The 26,280-nt window shown below is 43.2% G+C and overlaps 1 protein-coding gene across 2 annotated transcripts in view; it reads right to left on the minus strand.

Moving 5' to 3' along the window:
* Positions 1 to 26,280, minus strand: part of nav2a (neuron navigator 2a) — a 236,575-nt gene that overhangs the window by 209,742 nt on the left and 553 nt on the right. For both annotated transcript variants that reach the window (XM_079666825.1, XM_079666824.1), the window contains exon 2: positions 25,418 to 25,920. In XM_079666825.1, the coding sequence (XP_079522951.1) occupies positions 25,418 to 25,498 (81 nt within the window). In that variant the 5' untranslated portion in view covers positions 25,499 to 25,920. The remainder of the gene's footprint in view (positions 1 to 25,417; positions 25,921 to 26,280) is intronic.

Raw genomic sequence — 26,280 nt, forward strand, 5'->3', positions numbered from 1 at the left:
GTTTTTCGAGAAATGTATATGTCATTGCAATTGGCGACTTCTTACTTTGCAAAGATTAAGCTATTTTTCTTTTCATATCAGCTTATGTGGTGTGAAGTCATAATTCTTTATGTAAATATCTTTTATTTCCTTAATTATGACACCATCTGTTTGGTACAAACTAAATTGAACCACATCAAAATCCTGTAATTTGTCCGACAAAAGACCAAAACTGATCCTAAAATTCAGATTGAAGGAAAAAGATTTCGTTCCGGGGTCATAAAGGATATCCTTCCTGACACAAAGCTGAGCATTCATTTGGTATGTGAGGGGTCCATGTTTCAGGGGGCCCATCTAGCCAATCACATGCCCCCATAGCCAAAGTCCAGTCCATCCCACCAGCCCCTGCCACCTGTCCTTCATCCTCCCTGAAGGCGCGGGGAGAGGGTGAAGACCAGATGGCTCTTGAGGGCCAAGCAGCATCCTGAGTGCAGCATCCTCCCCACCCCCAACCTCAGAGCTATGCCTGGTCCCACCTCCACTCACTGACCCCTCCTCCCTTTCCCCAATCCAAACCCCTGAGCCCCAGTGCTCGTCAGTGCTGCATGAGTGGGTAAACACAGTCCTTCACCAAAATAAATCCCTGGTCTCTCCTCTGCAGCTGCCTGGATTTTGAGAAAAGCTTAGCCGGTCCCTAGAAGAGCCCTCATCTCTACTTGCAAAACACAAATCATGACATTAAGATGTTCACTATCAAAAAGTACAAGAACCTGCTCCTCGTTCTGATTCTTTATTGGTTAAAGGTGACCTATCATGCACAATGCACTTTTGTACGTCTTTTATACATGAATATGTGTCCCCGGTGTTCCAGGGAACTCACCAAGTGTCAGAAAACACAACCCTCTCTATTTTCTTCCATACCCAAATCTCTAAAAAAAGGGGCTGTAACGGATCTGATACAGACTGATCCAGATTTGAACACTTCTGTGACGTCACAGAAGTGACGCTACGGCTATTGGGCCAACTCCACCAATCAGGAGGAGACAGCCACGGACATTGCCGTTCGAAAGCGCTGGAGACGATGTAGTACATATGTTAGGCCTGTAGATGGTGCTGTTCTCACAGAATTAGCCCATGAAAAGACAGTGTTAAATTGAGCGAAATGAGGAATGGCTAAAATGCATGATCTGTTTGGTATTTTGAAAAATAAAAAAGTATAAATATGCCTTATATAGGTATGGTCCTACACTATATTATTCAAATATAGCATGATAGGTCCACTTTAACTGAAACTCTCTTGAATAGGGAAATGGTTTATGTCTGCTTCAGCTGCAGAGTACCTGAGCTAAATCAGATATTAAGAGCGAGGCTCTATGAACACCAAAGATGGTAATCGCTTATCACATGGATTCAGTCAGGGGCTGGAGAGGAGCAACTGTTAAGGGGGATAAAGCCTGCAATAGGTTGTAAATAATCTCACAAGGTTGCTCATTTGTCATTACGATGTCCTATCTCTCTGATATTACATCCAATTAGTTTCAGTTACCAGCGGTGCAGGGCGGCTGGCACGTGCAATCAATCAAACTGTCAATGACAAAATTACCCCTCCAGTCACTCATCTTCTAGGAAACAGATCAACATAACAGATTATTTTGGGGAGGGAAACACCAGGTCTAATGATTGTCTAAGCGTGGGCTTATAATCCAGCATTAGTTCTCTCTGAGAGCAAAGGGATGGGACATTATTCAAATAAATTCTGCAACAAATGATCATGGCAAGTGGTCGAAAAGGTACTATTTGTTAGCTTGTTTAAGAGAATACAGTAAAGCGGGCACCGACTGCAGCAATCTTGAGTGCTGGTTAGCACAGATGTTGTAGTACTAATGAACAGGTTGGCAGCCTAGGGAGGGCACGGCCACAATGACCTCTACCATATGTTTGGCTAAATGGAGGGGAGAGTCCGTATAAAAAAAAAAAAAAGGAAATACTTTTCTATTTTTACGAGCACAAATAGTTATGTGATACAACCTATGGATACAACTCAGATATATATATACGTTTCAGCGTTAAGAGATTGTCTGAAAAATAAGGATCTATATCATTGCCCCGATCCTTTTCTTGGCTGAAAGATTGCCTTAGACCAGTGGTTCCCAACCTGGGGCAATAAATGATTGTCATTAAAAAGCCTTGTCTACATTACAATAAAATATAAAAAATAATTGATTAATTAATTTGAATAACAATTCAAGTTAGTAGCTATTAAAGGCATAAAAAGACAGAAATGTATAATTCTTTCTTTAATAGAAATGTTTCTTCTGCCCGTAAAGCGTCCAAACCGGGCTTTTCTGGATAAGCGCATTTTTAAAAACATAGTCATTGTCCATGCCGGTTTCAGTTGGATTATTTGTCACAGTTGCTCCGATCAGATCGGTCTCCTCCATTTTGTAGATTATTTACGACTTTTGAATCCACATAAACACATTGGCGAAATCCGGCTTACTTTGAGCATGTGTTTTAAACAGTTTAATCCCTTTGTGAATTGTTTCCACTTCCGCACCGTCCTTTAATTTCTTGATAAAGCGAGAATCCAAATGAATTAATCCTGAGTCCAATAACCATCAAAGTCACTCCAATAATGCTCCTTAATTACGCTTTCATCCTCCTTTAACCAAATACTTCACATTCATCTAGTTTGCGACAGTAGTTGTAGCATTTTTGAGACTTTTAAACTTTAATTACCGCTGTTGCGCGCCCCCCCCCCTTGTTTGTGTGTGTGTGTGTGTGTGTGTGGGGGGGGGGGGGGCGCAACTTCCAACAGTAGTCATTTGGGGGGGCTCTTGGGAAAAAAGTTGGGAACCACTGCCTTAGACAAATATGTTTTGTTCAAATAACACCTTTTAGAAGACACAAGATGCATTAACCTGTGAAGCGGCGCTGTGAAAGTCCACGGCTCACCTATGCCAGAGCCAGCAGCCCACCGAGGGCAGCGGCCCACCGGGAAAGGTACCGAATCTCCCGATGGTCAATCCGAGCCTGCTTACACACACACACAACTGATACCACAATCATTTACATACATATGCACACACACACACACACACACACACACACACACACACACACACACACACACACACACACACACACACACACACACACACACACACACACACACACACACACACACACACACACACACACACACACACACACACACACACACACACACACACACACACACACACACACACACACACACACACACACACACACACACACACACACACACACAATGTGGAGCGCAGTGGCGGCTGGTGGAAAATATATTTGGTGGGGCTATGGAAATGGTCTGGTGATGTTAGGGGGGGGGGGGGAGGACAAATTGAGGCTTTCGAATATGAGATAATCCATAATCTTCAGTGTGGTTAGCTATGAATCTTCCAAAACTTCCAAATACCTTCTCCTGGACATAGTTTACAGTATAAACTGTGCAACAGTACAGTAGGCCCACACAAACTGCAGAACACTGGTGCTTTGGGAACACTCAAATGATTTAATTCCCATTTAACATCAGAAGACTGAATACGAACATTATTACATTACATTACATTAAGTTGACGCTTTTATCCAAAGCGACTTACAATAAGTACATTCGACCAGGAAGATACAAACGTGAAGAAAACAGATTCATATAAGTACATCAGGTTTCATAGAGCCAAACATTTCAAGTGCTACTCAACTGGCTTTAGATAAGCCAGGTCTTTATTAGTATATAAGTGCTTTGTTAGTAATTATATCGCTCGAAGTGGAGTCGAAAGAGATGAGTTTTCAGTCTGCGCCGGAAGATGTGCAAGCTATCTGCTGTCCTGATTTTAATGGGGAGCTCATTCCACCATTTTGGAGCCAGGATAGCAAACCCACGTGTTTTTGCTGATGGGAACTTGGGTCCCCCTCGCAGTGCGGGTGCAGCGAGCTGTTTGGCCGATGCAGAGCGGAGTGCACGTGCTGGGGTGTACGGTTTAACCATGTCCTGGATGTAGGAAAGGCCAGATCCATTCGCAGCATGGTACGCAAGTACCAGTGTCTTGAAGTGGATTCTAGCAGTTACCGGAAGCCAGTGAAGGGAGCGAAGGAGCGGCGTGGTGTGGGAGAATTTTGGAAGGTTGAAGACCAGACGAGCCGCTGCATTCTAGATGAGCTGCAGAGGTCGGATGGCACATGCAGGTAGACCAGCCAGGAGGGAGTTGCAGTAGTCTAGGCGTGAGATGACGAGAGCCTGGACCAGAACCTGCGTCGCTTTCTGGGTCAGCTGGGGACGTATCCTCCTGATGTTGTAAAGCGTGTATCTGCAGCAGCGGGTTGTTGCAGCAATGTTTGCAGTGAAGGACAGTTTGTTATCTAGGATCACACCCAGATTCCTTGCAGTCTGAGTCGGGGAAACAACAGAGGTGCCGATGTTGATTGTTAGGTCAAGAGTGGGACAATCTTTTCCCGAAAGGAAAAGCAGTTCAGTGTTGTCAAGGTTGAGCTTGAGGTGATGAGCAGACATCCACTGAGAGATGTCTGCTAGGCAAGCAGAGATGCGTGCGACGACTTGGGTCTCTGAGCGGGGAGAGAACAGAATTAGTTGGGTGTCATCAGCGTAGCAGTGGTATGAAAAACCATGCGGGCTAATGACAGATCCGAGCGAGTTTGTGTACAAGGAGAAGAGGAGGGGACCAAGAACAGAGCCCTGAGGGACCCCTGTAGTTAATTGACAAGGGTCGGAATCGGACCCTCTCCAAGTTACCCTGTAGGTGCGGTCTTTGAGGTATGAGGTGAGGAGGGAAAGTGCAGTGCCTGAAACTCCAAGTTCTTGGAGAGTGCGAAGGAGGATCTGATGGTTCACCGTGTCGAATGCAGCAGACAGGTCCAGAAGGATGATGACAGAGGAGAGGGAGGCTGCTTTAGCCGTGTGCAGTTCCTCAGAGACAGCGATGAGAGCAGTTTCTGTTGAGTGACCTGCCTTGAAACCAGACTGGTGCGGATCCAGAAGGTTGTTCTGATGGAGATAACAGGAGAGTTGTTTAAAGACAGCGCGTTCACGTGTTTTAGACAGGAACGGGAGGAGAGAGACAGGCCTGTAGTTTATAACATCAGACGGGTTGAGAGTGGGTTTCTTTAGGAGAGGGTTTACTCTTGCCTCCTTGAGACTGCTTGGAAAGTGACCAGAAGTTAGAGAAGTGTTGATGAAATGGGTGAGAAACTGTAGAATATCAGGAGCGATAGTCTGAAGGAGGTTTGAGGGGATAGGGTCCAGAGGACAGGTGGTAGGACGGGCATAGGTAACGAGGGTAAGAACCTCACTTGGAGAGAGAGGGGGAAAGGAGGTTAGTGTGTGGGTGAAAGGTGGGTCTGGTGACCCAGCGGTGAGTAAAGGTGAGTCAGAAAAAGAAGAGCGAATATCATCATCATTTTTTTTTCAAAGTAGTTAACAAAGTCGCTTGACAAAAGGGAGGAGGGGGAAGGGGCTTTGGGGGGGTCCAAGAGGGTGGAGAAGATAGAAAATAGTTTTTTGGGATTGGAATAGGAAGATTGGATCTTATCTTGAAAGAAAGTGCTTTTTGCCTGAGAGATCGAAGCAGAGAAAGAAAGAGGAGAGGAGAGCCTGATAGGTTAGGAGGTCGTAATGGTGTTTGGATTTCCACCGTTTCCGCTCTGCTGCCCTAAGGATGGTTCTATTAGCACGCAGTGCGTCATTTAGCCAGGGAGCAGGAGGGGACTGACGAGCCTGCCGAGATGTGAGAGGACAGAGAGAGTCCAGAGAGGATGAGAGAGTAGAGAGGAGAGTTTCTGCAGCAGAGTTTGGAGGCAGGAGTGGGAACGAATCAGAGGAAGGGAGGGCTGAGAGCACCGATGAGGCCGATGAGGCAAAGGTAGAGGGAACGAAGGTTGCGGCGGACAGATGCAGAATTAGAAGAGATTAGGTTGTTATGTTTGGAAAGGGGTAGAGAGTAGGAAATGAAGAAGTGATCGGATGTGTGGAGCGGGTTTACAGAGAGGTTAGAAGTAGTGCAGTTCATTGAGAATATGAGATCAAGGACATTGCCAGCGTTATGAGTTGGTGGGGATGGAGACAGTGAGAAAGCAAAGGTGGTTAACAGAGATGTTAGTTTGTCTATCTTCCCTGTCTGGAGGTTGAAGTCTCCGAGAAGTACAGCGGGAGGGCCAATTTCAGGGATGTGTGAGAGGAGATTCTCTAATTCCTCCAAGAAGTCTCCCAAGGCGCCTGGTGGACGGTAGAGAACAACAATGGTTAATTGTATAGGATGGGTTACTGTGACGGCATGGAATTCAAAGGTAGAAGGAGTGAAGTTTGGCAGCTTGAAGAGGGAAAAGCTCCAGTTGGGAGAGAGAAGGAGAACAGTGCCACCTCCTCTGCCAGAGGGTCTGGGTGTATGGGAGAAGGAATATGCTGTGGAGAGAGCTGCTGGGGTGAATGTGTTGGATGGAGTGATCCAGGTCTCCGTGAGAGCAAGGAAATCCAGAGACTGCAGGTAAGCGTAGCCAGAGATGAAGTCAGCCTTAGGAACAGCTGACTGGCAGTTCTGAAACCAGATGTTGGATCTCAGTGGAGCATGTGGGATAGACAAGAGCAGGCCGGTTCTATCGATTAGGAGATACACGGGGCCAGTGATAATTGCGGGAGGACATATGAACAGGAATGGAGAAAATACACATGATTATAGCATGAGGGGCAAAAAAAACCAAAGAGAATTGAATAAAACAAAAGAAAACACCAGCGATACTTAGCTCAATCAAAGTAGGATTTGCCTCCTCTTTGCCTCCTTCGTGACTCCCACAGGACTCCAATGTCTTTGTCAGTCTTTGACTCCCACAGGACTCCAATGTCTTTGTCAGTCTTTGACTCCCACAGGACTCCGATGTCTTTGTCAGTCTTTGACTCCCACAGGACTCCGATGTCTTTGTCAGTCTTTGACTCCCACAGGACTCCAATGTCTTTGTCAGTCTTTGACTCCCACAGGACTCCGATGTCTTTGTCAGTCTTCGTCTGTCTGACGCTGAAGCTGACGCTCCAGGAAAGAGCCACCTAAGATGGACACCTGATTGCTGAGTTCTCACAGCTATTGGGGGCACGCCCCTCTAATTAGTTAACTCTCTTCAGCTGGTGGGCGACAGCAGAGTGTTCCTGCCTATTGTAATGCAGGGTTGAGGCGCGTTAGTTGAGTTGAGCAGATCTGAGATTTAAAATCTCTCAGAAATCGCCGTTTTAGCTACAATAATTACAGAACAATTATACAGAGTAGAATAAATGAAACAGAGAAGTCTATTTAAACAAGAATATAACTTACAGTGATTGCTGAGTCAGTAGGTAGTGTCCTCACCGAGTAAAGATGCACACGGCAAAGTAGATAGAGACAATAGAAAGTAGGAACTGCATGTATGTCAGAATGTGTGTGTGTGTGTGTGTGTGTGTGTGTGTGTGTGTGTGTGTGTGTGTGTGTGTGTGTGTGTGTGTGTGTGTGTGTGTGTGTGTGTGTGTGTGTGTGTGTGTGTGTGTGTGTGTGTGTGTGTGTGTGTGTGTGTGTGTGTGTGTGTGTGTGTGATACTTGCCAACCCTCCCGATTTTTGCGGGAGACTCCCGATTTCATTGCCCTCTCCCGGTTTCCTCCCGGGGTCATATTTCTCCCGCATTTCTCCCGATTTCTGACAAAATCAGATTTACTCAAGACTGTTTCCACTCGGACTTTAATACAGCTACACCATTGTTTGGTTTCCATGGTCGCGCGTCTCTTTAGCAGTGCACGTAACTCAAAGTCTGAGAGTATATTTACCTTGTTCGTTAAAAAATATATATACAGTGGGGCAAAAAAGTATTTAGTCAGCCACCAATTGTGCAAGTCCTCCCACTTAAAAAGATGAGAGAGGCCTGTAATTTTCATCCTAGGTATACCTCAACTTTGAGAGAAGAATGAGAAGAAGAAAAAAAATCCAGAAACTCACATTGTCTGATTTTTAAAGAATTTATTTGCAAATTATGGTGGAAAATAAGTATTTGGTCACCTACAAACAAATAAGATTTCTGGCTCTCACAGAGCTGTAACTTCTTCTTTAAGAGCCTCCTCTGTCCTCCACTTCTTAACTGTATTAATGGCACCTGTTTGAACTCGTTATCAGTATAAAAGATACCTGTCCACAACCTCAAACAGTCACACTCCAAACTCCACTATGGCCAAGACCAAAGAGCTGTCAAAGGACACCAGAAACAAAATTGTAGACCTGCACCAGGCTGGGAAGACTGGATCTGCAATAGGTAAGCAGCTTGGTGTGAAGAAATCAACTGTGGGAGCAATTATTAGAAAATGGAAGACATACAAGACCACTGATAATCTCCCTCGATCTGGGGCTCCACGCAAGATCTCACCCCGTGGGGTCAAAATGATCACAAGAACGGTGAGCAAAAATCCGAGAACCACACGGGGGGGACCTAGTCAATGACCTGCAGAGAGCTGGGACCAAAGTAACAAAGGCTACCATCAGTAACACACTACGCCGCCAGGGACTCAAATCCTGCAGTGCCAGACGTGTCCCCCTTCTTAAGCCAGTACATGTCCAGGCCCGTCTGAAGTTTGCTAGAGAGCATTTAGATGATCCAGAAGAGGATTGGGAGAATGTCATATGGTCAGATGAAACCAAAATAGAACTTTTTGGTAAAAACTCAACTAGACGTGTTTGGAGGAGAAAGAATGCTGAGTTGCATCCAAAGAACACCATACCTACTGTGAAACATGGGGGTGGAAACATCATGCTTTGGGGCTGTTTTTCTGCAAAGGGACCAGGAAGACTGATCCGTGTAAAGGAAAGAATGAATGGGGCCATGTATCGTGAGATTTTGAGTGACAACCTCCTTCCATCAGCAAGGGCATTGAAGATGAAACGTGGCTGGGTCTTTCAGCATGACAATGATCCCAAACACACCGCCCGGGCAATGAAGGAGTGGCTTCATAAGAAGTAGAGATGCTCCGATAGCCAATTTTGGGGCCGATCGCCGAAATCAGTATCGGCCGATAGGCCTGTCGCGATAATCGATAAATTGACTTATCGTACGATAAATAAAAATGGACTCGATAACTTTTCTGAGCTCGATAAATTGCCGTTTACATGCGTGTTTGTTTACATAAGGATGTGACCAGCATTTTAGCTAGGAGCGCTGTGGCTGCCAGACGAGCTGTGGCTGCCGTCCATGCGCGCTGTGAGGGGCGGGGCTGACACACAGCCAGGTCAGGACACTCTGTGTGCACGTACAGCAGCGTAGCAGCCAAATTAATAATATAGCGACAAGCGGGAGACAACGTGTGACTTACTCGCGGGGAATTTAAAATGAAATGGAATTGGTTACAAAACCTACACATCTCGATTCTCCGGTGTGGCAGTATTTTGGATTCAAGCCAAATCAACGAGGCCAACCTACGGACTTGAATGAGCCGGGCGGTGTGTCGCATTTGTTTAAAAAAGGTAGCGACAAAAGCAGGCAATACCACGCATTTTAAACTTCACCTTAAACACAACCACTCCATTCCGTTTTCCCAGCTGGTAGCAAACACGGCAGCTGGAGATGGAGAGCCCCCACCTTCCCGACAGTTTACAATCAAAGATGCATTTGCCCGGCAATGCAAACATGTTGGTGTTCCTTGCTCGAAAACTTCGAAAAACAGATTTGGATATGGCCTGTTGAGGCATCTGGGCCTTTGTATGGACAGTGGACTGTACACATGACTGTTGTTTTAAGGAGATTTTTTTTGCTTGTGAGACAATGTGTGCTCATATTGATTTATTTATATATATATTTATATATATTTATCTATCCATCTATATAAAGATGGATAGATAGATGGATTGAGAGCTCTGTTTTCCAGCCTGAGTCTATTTAATTTATTGTTTTGGTTGTGTGTGATTTAATTAATTTATTATAATTTAATTAATTTGTTTTATTTATTATATATCATTTATATATTTTAATATTATTTCACATTTCATTTGCAATGTTGAATGTTCAATAAAAAGTTATGTTTGAAAGGATGTACTAGAATTATTATGATATATTATCAGTATGTCAGTGGTCTAAAATGGTCTTACAATGGTGCCGACAATATTATCGTTTATCGCAATAATTTCCAGGAACATTTATCGTCCAACAAAATTATTTATCGTGACAGGCCTATCGGCCGATACCGATCGCCGATCCGATCGAGTGAGCGGGCGGGATCTTCCATTTTAAAGTGATGTTTAAAACTCAGTTAAAGGGGCTCATTCACTGGCGCTTCCACAAACAGCCAACATAATTATTACATTCAAATGAAGTACATTATTCAAGTTTACATTAACTAATAACTTTGGATAATATATCCATAGACTGTATATAAATATATAATAATAACACGGGAGAACACGGGAGAAATTTGCGGAATTGTGCTCTCGTTTCCTCTCTCCCCCTCTCTGTCTCTTCTGACAGCCCGTATCTCGTGCAGCTCACTGATCCAGTAGTGACCCGACAGTGAAGAATAAATATATTTATAATTAGTTTAGGTTGTTCCAGAGGTAGATAAAATAGCTAGACTTCGTGTGTTAGGTCTAACTTGAAGTGTGTGTCCCCGGTCAGTCACGGCGGGCGGAGATCCGGGAGAGCTTTCTGACGGAAACTCTATTGCATACATTATATATTTATTTACTATTTAGAGCAATAAAAGTAACTATTCTTAACACAGCATTGCAGAAATATAATTAAGACCTGAGAAAGCATGAATTGACAACTGTTTATGTATCGGAAGGCAACGAACATATCCAACATTCCATTCTCAGGGCATGTAGATTTTGAAGAAACTAATAATAATAGCCTATGCTCGGCTAAAGTGCAGTAGGCCTATAGCAAACAGTGCATGTGGGCCATTTAAGCTAATTTATAGATGGCCCTGAGCCCAATAGAGATTACCCTGAAAAATGTGCGCGGACGAAATGGCACGAAGGGTTTGGGGGGCCTCCCCCTAGAAAAGAAAAGATTTTTGCAGGTCTTACTGTAGATGCTGTCTGGTGCATTCTCTAGACTGAATTATAAGATGAACCACCACAATGTTATATTGTACAATTTCAATTTTATTCTTAATTTCACTTGTTTGTTTGTTCTTGTTTGTGTTTGCTAGCTTGCATGCCCTGCATAGCTACAAGAAATACTTAAGTTGTTGGTCAAGACACTTTCCATCTGATGAAGGCAAATGCCTTCCCAGATGTAAAAAAGTAGAACACATTACATTCAGTTGTAACTGCCAAAACAAACATTATTTACACTATTATGGCCCCTGTTAAAATTGTTTGTAATGTTATTTACTGTAAGTTGGTCGAATGAATGCTTCCTCATCTGGAAGCTGACTGGAATGCCTCGGGGTTCCGGTGGGCATGTAAACAAATGCATAATGCTCAATCAATCATCAATCAATGTTTATTTATATAGCCCAATATCACAAATGTTACATTTGTCTCAGTGGACTTCACAGTTTGTACAGAATATCAGTATGACAATACGACACCCTCTGTCCTTAGACCCTCACATCGTACAAGGAAAAACTTCCAGAGAAAACCCCACAGTTTAATGGGAAAAATGGGAGAAACCTCAGGGAGAGCAACAGAGGAGGGATCCCTCTCCCAGGACGGACAGACGTGCAATAGATGCCGTGTGTAAATTGAAAAGATAATACATTTGCAACATAGGTAGTCCAAATGTTTTGAAATGCATGTGTGTATAATAAGAAGATGAATCCACGAGGATATCCATCCAGGACTTATGATCCAGGACCGCAGCCACGACTCAAGATCCAGGACTCGCAATCCATGACACAGGACCGCAGGATCATCCATGACTCCGGATCCCGGCGTATATAGACACCAAAAAGAAAGAAATTTGGGGAAGCTGGGTTAATCGGAACATGAGAGTACACAGGTATAGAAAGAGAGAAGGAAGAAGTAAGATGTCCCCCGACAAACTAAGCCTATATCAGCAAAACTAGGGGCTGAATCTAATCAGCCCTAACTATAAGCTTTATCAAAAAGGAAGGTCTTAAGCGCACTCTTAAAAACGGATAGGGTGTCTGCCGTCCGAACACAAACTGGAAGCTGATTCCACAAAAGTGGAGCTTGATAAGAAAAGGCTCTGGCTCCCATTGTACTTTTAGAGACTCTAGGAACAACCAACAACCCTGCATTCTTGGAACGCAATGCCCTAGTAGGACAATAGGGTATAATGAGTTCTTTAAGGTAAGATGGCGCCTGCCCATTAAGGGCTTTGTAGGCGAGAAGAAGAATTTTAAATTCTATCCTGTGTTCTATAGGGAGCCAGTGTAAGGCAGCCAGAACAGGAGTAATGTGGTCCCTTTTCCTAACTCTGGTTAGTACACGAGCTGCAGCATTTTGAATCAGCTGAAGCGACTTGACTGACTTCTTGGTACACCCTGATAATAAGGAGTTACAATAATCCAGCCTTGAAGTAACAAATGCATGGACTAGTTTCTCTGCATCGTTTTGAGGCAAGATATGCCTGATTTTTGCAATGTTACGTAGATGGAAGTAGGCGGTCCTTGAAATGGATTTTATGTGGGTGTTAAAGGATAAATCCTGATCAAATATAACACCAAGACTCCTTACAGTCTCACTGGAGGCCAAATTAATGCCATCCATAGTTAATATATCTTTAGATAATTTGTTTCGTAGATTCTTCGGGCCAAGTACAATAACTTCAGTTTTGGTCGTGTTTAACATCAAAAAATTTAAGGTCATCCACGTTTTTAAGTCCTTGAGGCAGTCTTGAATTTTATTTAGATGATTAATTTCATCAGGCTTGATTGATAAATATAGTTGAGTTTCATCCGCATAACAATGAAAGTTTACAGAATGATTCCTTATAATATTGCCTAACGGAAGCATATATAGGGTGAACAAAATAGGTCCAAGCACTGAGCCCTGTGGCACTCCATGGCTAACTTTGGTTTGCATGGAAGATTCATCGTTGACACGTACAAACTGAGAGCGTTCAGATAGATAAGACCTAAACCAGCCTAAAGCAGTTCCCTGTATGCCAACTAAGTGCTCTAGTCTTTGCAATAGGATATCATGGTCGATAGTATCAAATGCAGCACTAAGATCGAGCAAGACAAGAATAGAGACAAGTCCCTTGTCAGAGGCTATTAGAATGTCATTTGTGAGTTTAACCAGAGCTGTCTCTGTGCTATGTTGTGTTCTAAAGCCAGACTGAAAATCTTCAAATAAATTTTAAGTTTAATGCTGCGCTAAACTTTGTGGCCTCACCCAGTTGCATAGCGACACTTATTGTTTAGGTGTCTTTTTAATAAGCAGGTAGTCATATCATTAGCTAGAACTAGCTGGATCTGATCGATATGGACATAAACCCGAGTGAAGTCTAATCTGACGGGAGAGAGAGAGATCAGCTGCTGCTGACGAGTCGACACGCAGTGCTGCATGATCACATGCAGCGGTGAGCGGACAAAACTCACACTTCAGGTTAGAATATCACACGTAGCTATTTTAATTACCTCTCAAACTACCTAAACTAGTTATAGATATGTTTAGTTTTACTGTCGGGTCACTCATTACTGGATCCGCGAGCTGCATGATACTGGCATAATAGATTGCCCGATCGGGCAACCAGCAGGTGGCCTTCATTGCCCGAGCTAAATACTAGATGGGCCCCGGGCCATCAGGCAGTTCTTAAAGAGCAACTTCCAGGTTAAAGACACCTGTGAATAAATGTGTAGGAAAATGATGAATACACTAGATTTTCAAAAAAATATACAGAAATATACACTACAGTGACATCTGGCATCGTTTTTGTAAGAAATGTTCACTTCCGCATAAAAAAGCCTCGGCACGTGACCTCCCGCGTGTGACGTAACACGGGGGACACAAGGGGGAGAGCGGCCGGTTTAACGTATTAATAAACATGGATCCCAATGCTAGTTTCGACACAGAAGACACAGAAGAAGTTGAACATGAATATTCGAATGCATATGACGGACCACAACCTTATAATTATGAGCCTGCTAGGCGTCCAAGAGACCAGGAGCAGCCAAGGATGAGAAGAAATAACGGCCATCGGAGAGAAATTGAGCTGTGGTGTGTGGAGAACCAGTGGAGAACTGGGCAGCTATCTTGGTGAGTGACCGGCGTTAGCTACAGAATGTTAGCTAACGTCACATCACAACATTGTAAAGTTAGCTATCATATATCAGGCTATAACTAAAGTAGCATTGATAATATAGTAACGTTACTGGCAGGACTGTTGATACTGATCCATAACAGAAACTAATGCGCAAGTACAGTATCAGCCGTATCTCGCGTTACCTAATGCAACTCCACACTATGGTGCTGTGTACCGGAGGGGAGACGCGAGATACGGCTGATGCTTGACGATCTGGCGGAGAAAGGTTGTGGAGCCTCCGTTGATATGTCGTTGTAAATGGCTTGATGGAAAGCAGGTGTGTAGTCGGGGAGGGTGCACAGCTGATTGCAGCAGGTGAGTGGAGGTTGAGCCGGGAGCCAGGAGTGACAGCCACCACGCACACACAAACAACACAGTACCGGAGGGGAGAGAGAGAGAGAGCAGCGAAGGGGGGGGGCAGATAGAAGTAATAGTGTTTCCTGATAAAGCTGTGGAGAGTATGTGCTGCAGGGAGGTGGATGCACAACGCACCCAGGAACGAACGCTAGCTCCGGTCCTTTTTACTGTGGACTCGATTTCCTGACAGGCTGGTATTTGTGCAACCTGCACAAACACAATACTGCACCATGATTACAAATGGTGAAATACAATGTAAAACTACCGAAAAATACCAGCTCCTTAAAACACAACCGCTCTACTCAACGCAACTCCACTATACCCGCGGTCAGAGAGCGGAGATGTGTCCCCTGTGTGATGTAATATGACGCGTTTGACGTATGACCTTAAAAAAAAGCCGTTTTTAAGAGCAGAGCTCAAAATTGCTCCTTTCCCTCTGAATTCCTGCCCTTATGTCTCGTAAAACATATCAAATCCTGCATTCACTTTTTTAAGTGTAATTTTCAAGCAAGTTTAAGGATAAATGTAGAAAAAATAAAAACCTGCAAGATGCTCTTTAATGTCGAGCCCTGAGCAAATATGTTAGCCTTCCTATGGAATAAAAGCTAAATGTGCACTGCTCGAACACTATTTTTCAAATCAAAAGAAACCATTATAGCCTATATAACAAGCAATACAAATCAATGCCAATAGAAGGAACAAAAAATACATTTCAATAGACGGAACAAAATACAGGGCCTTTCTAAAAATAAGCCTACTTCAAATGTAGACAATATTTAAATGGAAACAACGAAAGACTATAGCCAAATAATATAAAACATTCCTCCTCAACATGTAAGCCTACATGTTTTTACAACCTGCCGTGGCTATTCTTTAGGCCTACTTCATGCGCATCAACGGTAAGTTCTTGTTGATGAATATAAGCATCTCCGCATTTTTGGAAGTCAGCCTGTTCCTTTTTTCATCTACAACATCCGCTGCTGTGCTGAAAAGTCGCTCGCTATCTACACTTGTGCACGGCGCGCTGAGGTAGGCTCGTGCAGCTTCTGCGAGTGCAGGGAAGTAGGGCTGGGCGATATGTTCTCTAAATGATATCGCGATATTTACTGACTATATCGCGATATACGATATATATCGCGATATTCTGAAATGTCCTCTAAAAAAAAAATTATGATGTTTACAGTCACGCCAGTATGATGATTCTAGTAGTCCCTGCAACATATGTCTGCATTAAAAAAATTGACTAATAATGAAGAAAATTAACACATTTGTTGCAATAGTAATTTATGCACTAACTACATTACTACTTGTACTACAACATTTGAATCATCAGTTCTTCCTCATTTTCCTCAATTGTTCATATCTGGTTTATTAAAATAATGATATTGTGGTCATTGTTCAAAAATGTCTGCTATTATGATTAGTATTATTATTATTAGTATAATGCGCTTTCTGTCTTCCTGTCATTATCAGGAATTAGACATGTAATGGCTATGTATTAGATTAGATTAGAACCTTCATTCTCCTAAACTGCTGGGACATTTCCCTATAGCCAATACCTTTTATATTTTCTACTCTTCACTTACTTGTCAGCATAGGTCGGCATTGATGTACAGAGCCGACAGAAGACCTTGTTTATATTGGCATCATATTGAGAGGTGCAGTGACGCGTCCTAAAACCAGGAAGTAAGCTGCTGGTTCCCTCGACAAAAAAGCAATGGGATTTCTCCATAGGGTTTTGGAAAATAGCTGGAAATAAGGTCTGTGGAAAACAAACCTGTTTGATAAATGCACGTTTTGTTCAGCAGGATAATGTCCACATGTATACCCTACTTTTATCATTTTCTAATCATAAATCTAATCGATAGATTATAAAAGTGTTTTAGGACGCGTCACTGCACCACTAAAAAACAACTCCATCGATCAAGCTGGCTGAAACTTTCTCTCCCTCTTCTTCTCATGCTACCTGTCACTCTCCTTTAACTCCTCCGGTGACTTTCTTTTATTTGAAGATAGTTTTTTGCCCGGCGCTCACGGGCAAACGGGAGCCTGCTTTTCACCCAACAACGACAACCGCCTCACGAAACGCTATGTTGTAGCGTTAATAAACGAAACAATTTAACAACATTGCTTGTCAAAGTACCTATACCACTGGACAATTTTATGTTTTTTAAGCAATATTTTTAGTGGCCCGAGCGGGCAAGTGGAAAGTACGTTCTGCTGGCCCGGGGTGTCTAAATAGTGCTTCCGAGCCAGCAGGCCATTTATAATGTCGAGCCCTGCTCTCTGTCACTGTGCATGTGTGTAATGTTTGTGTGCAAGTTAGACGGGGACTGCGTGTGTGCCTGCGTGTGTGACTGTGTCTATGAGGGAGAAAGGAAAGCTCATTTTGGCCGCGGCGGGAAATTGACTTGACAACATAATACTCGATGTTCACGATGTGGTCATTTACGACATCGCATGGAGTGCAATCCACGATGTATCGTGTAAACTCGATATATCGCCCAGCCCTACAGGGAAGCGGCTTTTATTGTCTTGCAAAAAAGCAAGCGGCTGTCCGCTTCGTGGGAGAAGTGGCTCTGACAAGTAGAGATTAATCTGCGATGCGTATTGATTGCTGACGTTGCTGCCAGCACCATGTTCCACATCTCCATCCAGTAATTCGTCATACATAGCCTGCAAAGTGCCAGCTCGGGTTCATTTCTCCGGGGGCTCGGAGCCGCTCGCCTCCGAACGTATCTCATGCTGTTCTGGGCTGGAGTCTGAACGGGTGTCAAGGATATCCAAAAGCAGAACACGTAGCTGTGGCTTGAGTGCGTCTGGGAAATATCGGTCTTTGTACCTTTTTAACCAAAAAACGAAACAGAAAACAACATTATTATTTATTTTATGTATTTCTGCAGGTTAGGTTATTTGCAGGTTTATAGCCTATATATAGCCTACATTGCACAACTCTTAAGTGTTTTTTTTTAATTAATTCTAAGAAAATTGAACTTATAGCATTCCTTTTAACAATAGCATACTTATTTTTTATGTAATTTGGCCTGCATAACATACATATTTACGAAGTAGGCCTAGGTCTATTTGTTTTCTCACCTCGGATCCAGAAGTGTGGCAATTTCATACAGGCGCTGAGACCAAATGTCACCGAATCGCCTCAGGATCGCTTCCAACAAGGTGGCTTTTGACGTTTTCAAGCCATGGTCCGTCTCAGCTGTTGTCTCAAGGAGAAGCGTAAGAGCTCTAGTGGATGGTATAACATCTGCAGCAGATGCAGTTGATGAGCTGATCTGTTGCGTTAGCTCTTTGAATGGTGTGAGGAGGGAAGACATATTTTCAATCAATTTCCGCTGATGGCTGGCGAGCGTTGAAGGCAGGTCATAGTCAGCTGCATAAGCAGATAGTGCCCGTTTCTCTTCAAGTAAACTCTGCAGCATATACAAAGTACTATTCCACCTTGTGGCTACATCTTGTTGTAGTCTTTTTGTAGGTTGGCCAAGTTGTTGCTGAATAGTTTGGAGCGATGAGTATGCTAATGGTGAATGTTTAAAATGACCGACGATCCGTGTCCCTGCAGCTGTCATGTCAGAAATGCTTCGCTGTGACAATACTCCCTCGTTCACAACGAGCTGGAGTGTGTGTGCCATACAGGGTAGGCTGGGTAAATCTGCATCCTTCATGGCCTTTACCATGTTTTTTGCGTTATCCCTTAGAATAACGTGGACCTTTTCTGTAGGAATTCCCCAGGATCGGAACATCTCACGGAATGCAGCAGCCAGAGCCTCCGCTGTGTGTGACCTTGGGAATTCTTGACACTGAAGAACAACGTTGTGTGGTTTGAAGTCCCGATCAATGAAGTGCACAGTTAAACTTAACATGGCCATGGGATATGCACTCGAGCTCCAGATGTCACTGGTCAAACTAACTGATGTGACATTGTCCTTTAAAATGCTGTCTATGTGTGTATACTAGGGGTTTCACAACTACCAATATATTTACTAGTCGACTAGTTTTTCAAAATAGTAGTCGACTAGTCGACTAGTCGTTACGTCATAATAGAGACACACAAAGAGAGGTTTACAACTGTATTTTCTATTGGAACTCATACAGTAACATTAAACACTGCATTTTAATTTGTGTTACATGGCTGAGTAAATAACAAACACTGGACTCACCAAAATCGACAGCAAAAAACTCTTGTTTACATAAATGCCACGTAAATCCAGTGCGCAACAGCGCATTGTGCAACACTTTATTCGCTGTCCTCCACGATAACGTCCACCTTTCCATATTTTTGGTTTGAACACCAACGCATCGACATGTGAGGGAAGGAGGCTTGACCGCTTTCGGGTGACAGTGTTGCCTGCCAGGGAAAAAACCCTCTCACTCGGGGTGCTTGTGGCTGGAATAGCCAGGTAGCTCCTCGAAAGCGGGGGAAGCGGTGCACGTTTTCTGCCCACCACTCCAGTGGATTGTGGGGATATGCGGTGTCCGCTGGCAGTAATCCCGTAGCTCATCATCCGCATCACTGTTGACCCGTGTTTTCTTGCTGTTCGTTTGCCTCTGTTCAGTGCTGACGCCGGTCCGTTGCTCACTGGTGCTAGCATTACTGCTAGTGCTAGCTGTCGGCAGCGGGTGTTTCATCTTCAGATGGTTGCGCATAGCAGATGCATTTGTATTGTACTTCAGTACAGCTGTACACAACTGACACTTCACTGTGGAGTTGGTTACATCTTCGTTGAAGTACTGCCATACATAAGAATGTCGGACGTGTTTTGTAGCATTTTGCAGCACCTCGTTTACCTCCATTTTTTTCCACGACCAGTCGACTAGGGCCTACAGCGCCGACTAGTGGTAAAGGTAGTCGACTAGTCGACTAGTCGATTAGTTGGTGAAACCCCTAGTGTATACACTGTTTGGTATAATTGCGGCAGGCATACGTCTGTGAAATATTTACGCCCTGAAAGGATATAGCGTGGATCCAAGGTGGTAATAAGTTGTCGGAACCCGGCATCCTCCACTACAGAAAGAGGCTGCTGATCAAGTCCAATGAATTCCATTACCTTTGCTGTTATTTCTTTTGACTTCTTGCTGTCCCTGCTATAGGGTTCCTGCCGTTTAAATGTTTCACTCACTGTCAACTGAGTGGATGACGGAGGTTTTACTGACTTAGCGCTGGCTTGCCTTTCATACTCGCCGTAGACTTTGATGTGATGAACTCTCAAATGTCGAATTAAATTTGTGGTATTAAATTGTCGTTGTTTTGTTCCACCACGGGGGATTTCTGCTGCGCACTCCTTGCATACCGCTATTTTAATGTCTGTTTCGAACACCTTGAAATATTGCCAGACTGGTGAAGCCATTTTGTCAGTTTATTTTGCCGCGTTCAGAGAAAAAAACTGTTATGTATTTCACGTCATCATTTTACTTCATGCGATCGGCTCTCGCGATCGGCATGTTTAAAGGGCACCGATCGATCGGTAGAGAGTGAATATCGGACGATATCGATCGGTGACCGGTCGATCGGAGCATCCCTAGTAAGAAGCATTTCAAGGTCCTGCTGTGGCCTAGCCAGTCTCCAGTTCTCAACACCATAGAAAACCTTTGGAGGGAGTTTAAAGTCTGTGTTGCCCAGCGACAGCCCCAAAACATCACTGCTCTAGAGGAGATCTGCATGGAGGAATGGGCCAAAATACCAGCAACAGTGAGTGAAAACCTTGTGAAGACTTACAGAAAACGTTTGACCTCTGTCATTGCCAACAAAGGGTATATAACAAAATATTGAGATGAACTTTTGTTATTGACCAAATACTTATTTTCCACCATAATTTGCAGATAAAGTATTTAAAAATCAGACAATGTGATTTTCTGGATTTTTTTTTCTCATTTTGTCTCTCATAGTTGAGGTATACCTAGGATGAAAATTACAGGCCTCTCATCTTTTTAAGTGGGAGAACTTGCACAATTGGTGGCTGACTAAATACTTTTTTGCCCCACTGTATATATATATATTTTTTAATATATTTTTTTATTTATGTTTTATTTTTAATGACTATCACCTTTAGATGAGAGCACACCTTTATCTATTTAATATAGCCTAGTTGTACAGAATAAAGTAATAAATCATTCCAATGTGTACTCTAGGACAGTAAAAAAAAAAGAAGTTTAAAAGGGGAGTGATTAGTAAAATATGCATAAATAAAAAGAGAGGATGCTAACTAGGTAACATAAGATAAGAATAAACAAGTTTAAATGATTTGTTATTGGTTGTGATCATAGTCTAAAGATGTTAAAAAAAAAAAAAGTATACAGCTCTTTCAGTGTTGAGAGCTGTATCCAAAGACATTTTACATTGGTGCATCCCGAGTAGAGACGCTGCGACTTTGCAGTGGAAGAAGCCAGTGAAGGTGGTTAAGCATCGTTAAGGATGCCTCCTTTACGCTTCCCTGTGGAGATGTTCCACTCTGGTCCAACAGAGCCAAATGTTGCTGCTGGAGGGATAACGTATCCAAATGGAGTCCCCTAGGAGGAGCCAAAGGAAGAAGCAAAGGAAATGGGTGACTGGGCTACTGCCTAGGCTAAGCCTGCTGCCAATGGGGTATTGCCCCTCTCTCATTAACACCACTGTGGCACCATTGAGCAAGGCACTTAACCCAACAGCTCCAGTGGGAGCTGCTCAGGGGCCGGCCGATCAGACTGTGGTTGTGCTGGAGAGCTTCCAGGTGTGAACATGGTCAGGGAGTTCCTAACAAAGCAAACATTTATCCAAGTTAAACTCCCCCCTGGATTTCATTTGTATGTGACATGCACGTGCCCATTGATTCAATAAACAATTAAAATTAAGCAAACAAAGCTCTTTTTCAGTAGAAGTTTGACAAGCCATCCTGTCTAATCTGACCATTCCACGGTTGGAAGTCTCTAGAGCCTGGCAGCCAAGTGAAGGAAAGCCGAATGAACTGTATCCAGAGGTCCAGGATTAAGTCCATCTTGTGAAGGAAACAAACAAAGCCATGTAGGATTTTCCACTCAAGTGTGATAATTATGAAGCTGTTAGAGAATCACTGCAGCAGAGCAGTCAGCGGCACACGTTCCCGCTGTAAACACCTCATTATCCTACAGAACCCCAACCAAGCATATCGGACGCTTCTTAATGAGCAGTCAGAATTGACTCGAGAAAATAAATACATAATTTCCAATGGTTCTGATTGAGCAATTAGTGTCATATTCCCTTTCATCTTCAAAGGGCTGAATCAATAATAGAGACCTGACAGAATGCTCTCTCTCACCTTGAGAATGCCCTCTGTCCAGCAGACGCTATTGGGAAGAGGGTTGAGATCTGCCTTCAAACTCAGTCTTTATTTATATTTTCAGTCAGGCTTGATTGGCTGTTTGAGTTCTTTGCATTTTCTCAGCATTACAAAGACTTGTTTAAGTTCTGACAGTGTGGATAATAAAATATTGTGAACACTGCTTACTCAAAAAACACATACAGTATGTAGCTTTAAAGAGAAACACATGGTTAGGTCAACACTGTCTGTTGACCTAACCTAAATGTTTTACATTTCCAACATGGTTATACGTGGGCTCACAGAAACCTGTGATTTAGAGAAGGTGAAATGCATTAATCAAAAACGATGAACATGATAGTTCTATTTTCATGAAATACAATCTTTTAGCAAATTCAAAAGGCAACCTCTTTGAAATGGACAACATTCTGTTCTTGAGGTTAACACAATACCCTGCTGTAATGTTGAAAGGAGAAAAGGTCTTGAATCATGCCTGTTTGTTCTTTTACTTAGATTTTGAATGTGATGTAATTTAAAGTCATAAAAGATTGATTTTTCATTATGATTCTGTGGTGGCTGTCCATTTCCAGCCGCCTCCTTGGGGATGTTTTCCCTTTGCCTGTTGTGTGGGCGTGGTGGCTGTCACTCTGTCTCCCGGCTCACCTGCTGCAATCAGCTGTTCACCCTCACACCTGATTCTCATCAGCCATCTACAACGGCATATCAGCAGAGGCTCCACAACCTGTCGGCGCCAGATCGTTGTTAAACCACAGTGGTAAACCTCCAGGCTACTCAGCATTATCAGCTACCTTATTTCTGGATGTTCTGACGCTAACGTGTTTTCTTCCTGTGCTCCAGGATCATTCTCTGACCGCCGTGTTGTCGTCACCAGCCTCCACTTCCTCGCCACTCCTGCCGGATTATCCTTCCCGCACCTTTTGTTCACTAATAAACCCTTTTTGAACACTCTGCCGTGTCCTGCGTTTGGGTCCTCTCAGATATCGTAACAGATTCCAAAAAAGTAATTTCCATCCAGTATACTGTAACTCTTTAGAAACAAATGGTCAAATCGTTCTGACGCTGTTATTCCATGTATGCAGAAGTATACCATCTGTCACAAAAAAGAAAATACCCCTCCTCCTCAGTTTAATGATTTATTGTGTGTTGGTGAAGGCTTCTAACGCGTTCTGAAAAGGTTACATCCCATGTGATACTCATCTTTCAATAAGAGCTAAAAGAAGGTACATAGTGTGCATCCTTTATCTTTTCTTGTCTCCGGCTGGACAATTCATAACACTGAAGATCCAATCTCATGGAATCCTAGTTCAATGAATATCAAATGACTACAAATTGGCAGATTTCTGGACGGCGGAGAGGTTGCAGTTCTGCTCCATCAAACACTCAGCCGACATTCACCACAATACAATACATTTCTGATGATCCTCAAACGCTCTCGTCTTTCCCACGTAGGTCCATGATTGTTACTCAATGAACATTCATATATAGAACTGGCGACATGTGAGGAGCACATCTACAAAGGGAACAAAATCCAATTACGTCCTACTGCGGCGACTATCACATAGGATCTTGAACTCACAGAGCCAAGGTAACTGTCGGGGGACACTGAACCTTGCTGCATGGATGCCTGAGGTAATTCTCTAACAATAGAAGACCCGTGTGTCCACATTACTGGCTCAGTGCTTCCAATTTATTTAAGTCGTCTGATGTCCATTAAGATGGAAGGTGGGTGTGTGAGTGTTGGCTCTGTCTGGCACAACCTCCCATCCCCAGAGTGCGGCGAGCGTCTGGCCTCGTCTAGTCTCCGATGGATGAACGCCACCACGTTTGCAGGTGCAAGTGAGGACTAATGAAATCGAGACATGTCACCACTGATAACTCTTCGAGCATGCAAAGGGCAACAACTCCCTTCACGCACTGTATCAGGCCTGGTAACCGTAGAAGTAACGCAGACCCAAAAAACAAAGTTGTGGGTGGGATTTCATAAATATTGAGTTTAATGCCGAATTCTGAATTCAAACACAATGCATAAATCCTCAAAGTCATTTGCTGCTCAGTGTGTCACTTAGTGTTGAGAGAGAGAGAGCAGCTCTACAGTCTGGAGAATTGGAAAACAGCAGCTGGGGCTTTGGCCACATCAATTCATATTCATGTTCAACGTCATCCCAAGTGACTGATTCAACACACCTGATCAAATCAATTATTCACGGGAGGAGGAGGATAGGGAAGAAAAAAAAGAAACGAGAAAAAGGAATCAAGCTTATTACAAAATCTGATCTCTGGCATGCCTACAGTATAGCAAAGGGAGTAAAGTCCAATAAATCCCCAAAACATCTAAAAACAGAACCAGACTTAGTAACTAAAGTTCAACATGCATGCTGTGACCTTGTACGCCATCAGTTGTCCAAACTACAGCTGAGCTAGAGCCCTGACCTTATGAACCCAGAGGATTTGAGGATCCCCATGTTTTGCTGCCTTAGCTTTAAAATTCACAGTAAACAGAGCAATTAATGTAGCATGGAAGCTACATAGTAATCAGCGTTAGCGGGTGAATCAGCATGCACTGAAAGCGTCAAGAGGATATACATTCCGCCTCTGAATTAAAATGAAGACTAAGCTGCTCTCAATCAACAGAGAAATTTATTAAGGCTGTTCAATGTTCCTCTGGGTTTTTCTCAGTGTGTAGAAACCTTGTATTTCCCAAGTGTGCTCATTCAGAACTACTGCAAAACAGGACGCCAGGTTTATGAATGTACCTGAAGGGTTCACACTCCCAAAGTGCTGTCAGTTTGTATTTAATGCACAACCATTTGTCCCTTCATCTGAAGTCAAACCATGAACACAAATCTGGGGAACAAGAGCAATGAAGTTTGCATAGAATAAAAGCACTACATCAACATCAAGTGGAAAATGAAAAGCGAAGCTCAAACAGGGAAAATGAGTCACAGTATCAAGTACCCCATCAATCTCAACAAAGACTGCTGAAGTAATTCTACACAACCACAAAGCATCAAAGAAGACTTCACAGATGCCTTAATGCTTTCCCTGTTTCTCTGACTATGAATCGATACAGTTATGCATCCTTTGACACCAGGGTTGGTTTTCCTAATGAAGGTCAGACTATGTCACAATGCAATGTCATCCAAGACTTTGAGAAATTATAAAGTAAAAAGGTGCTTTTCTTTTTGCAATGAGACAAATAGTTTTGATCTTTTCTTGTGGACCATTTAGTCAGGATATGTTTTAAAAACATCAGAAACATATTTATATGTACCAGGAAAGATTATTTAAACATCCACTTTTCATCAAGTTAAGTAGAATTAGTTTTGTTTTACCGATTGATCTCCAATGCGCCATTCTCCATTTATTCTATTGCATCTTCACCGGTCAACATTCAAAAACTTTTCATCTGACAAATGCTTGTCCACTTGCTCAGCCTCACCAGAGTGGTAGCAATCGCACAGCAGTGAGCAGACAGGTAGATGTGGAAGAAAAAATAGGATCATTCACTTACCCTTTTCTGGTCCTCCAAGCCGTGCTGCACAGGTTTCCTCCTCTGGTGCTGTGGTGGACTAGCCTCTGCTCCTGCCTCCATCTTCCCATAAGTGAGTGAATGTTCAGGCTCTCCACACAGATAAAATATCCAACTTAAACAACGGGGAACCTGCTCAAAGTATTCAAGTCCCTTTCCAAGTTGGTTCCCAGTTGTCGTCAATCCAGATAAATAGGAAAAACTGTCTGTCCATCAACTTTGCTTCCTTAAAAAAAGGACACCCAATCTCTGGGAGGATCCAACCTCAGCTACACTCCTGCTCTCAGTCATATTGTTCCTTGATGGTTTCTCTTTCTTGGTCCCGAGGGGCTGGCCTGATGGTGCATCAGGGCAGAGAACCGGAACCGGAGATAACCAGAATGGCTCTCTCTCCCAAAATCATCACTGCTGCTGTGGAGACCTGATCTTGTTGGAGGATGTGATCATCATGAATGACTCCTGCCCGAGATTGGATCTGTCTGCCACTGGGGGAGAAAGTGTGGGCAGGTTTCAGTTTCAATGCAGCAAAAAGAGTTCAGTTTTCCAGCAGATGCATACTACCAATATAGAAAAAAAGCAGAAAGAATGCCCAGAGAAGGCAGATTTTTAAAAGCTGGTGTAACTCAAAGCTCAAAGATCAATTGTTGTATCCTGACAGCCAACAGGTGCGTATGTTGAGGGAAAAAACAATCAAAGAGACAAATTCAGTTTCATACAGACATCCCAAATGCAGGCAAAGAGACTACACACCGACTCTATGAACCAACTCTGATAAACATATTTTCATTATTTTAAAGTTCCTCCTGACTTGCAAAGAAGGTCTGTCCAATTGCTGTGAGGTACAA

The sequence above is a fragment of the Notothenia rossii genome, assembly GCF_949606895.1.
Source record: "Notothenia rossii genome assembly, chromosome: 2".
NCBI classification, from domain to species: Eukaryota; Metazoa; Chordata; class Actinopteri; order Perciformes; family Nototheniidae; genus Notothenia; species Notothenia rossii.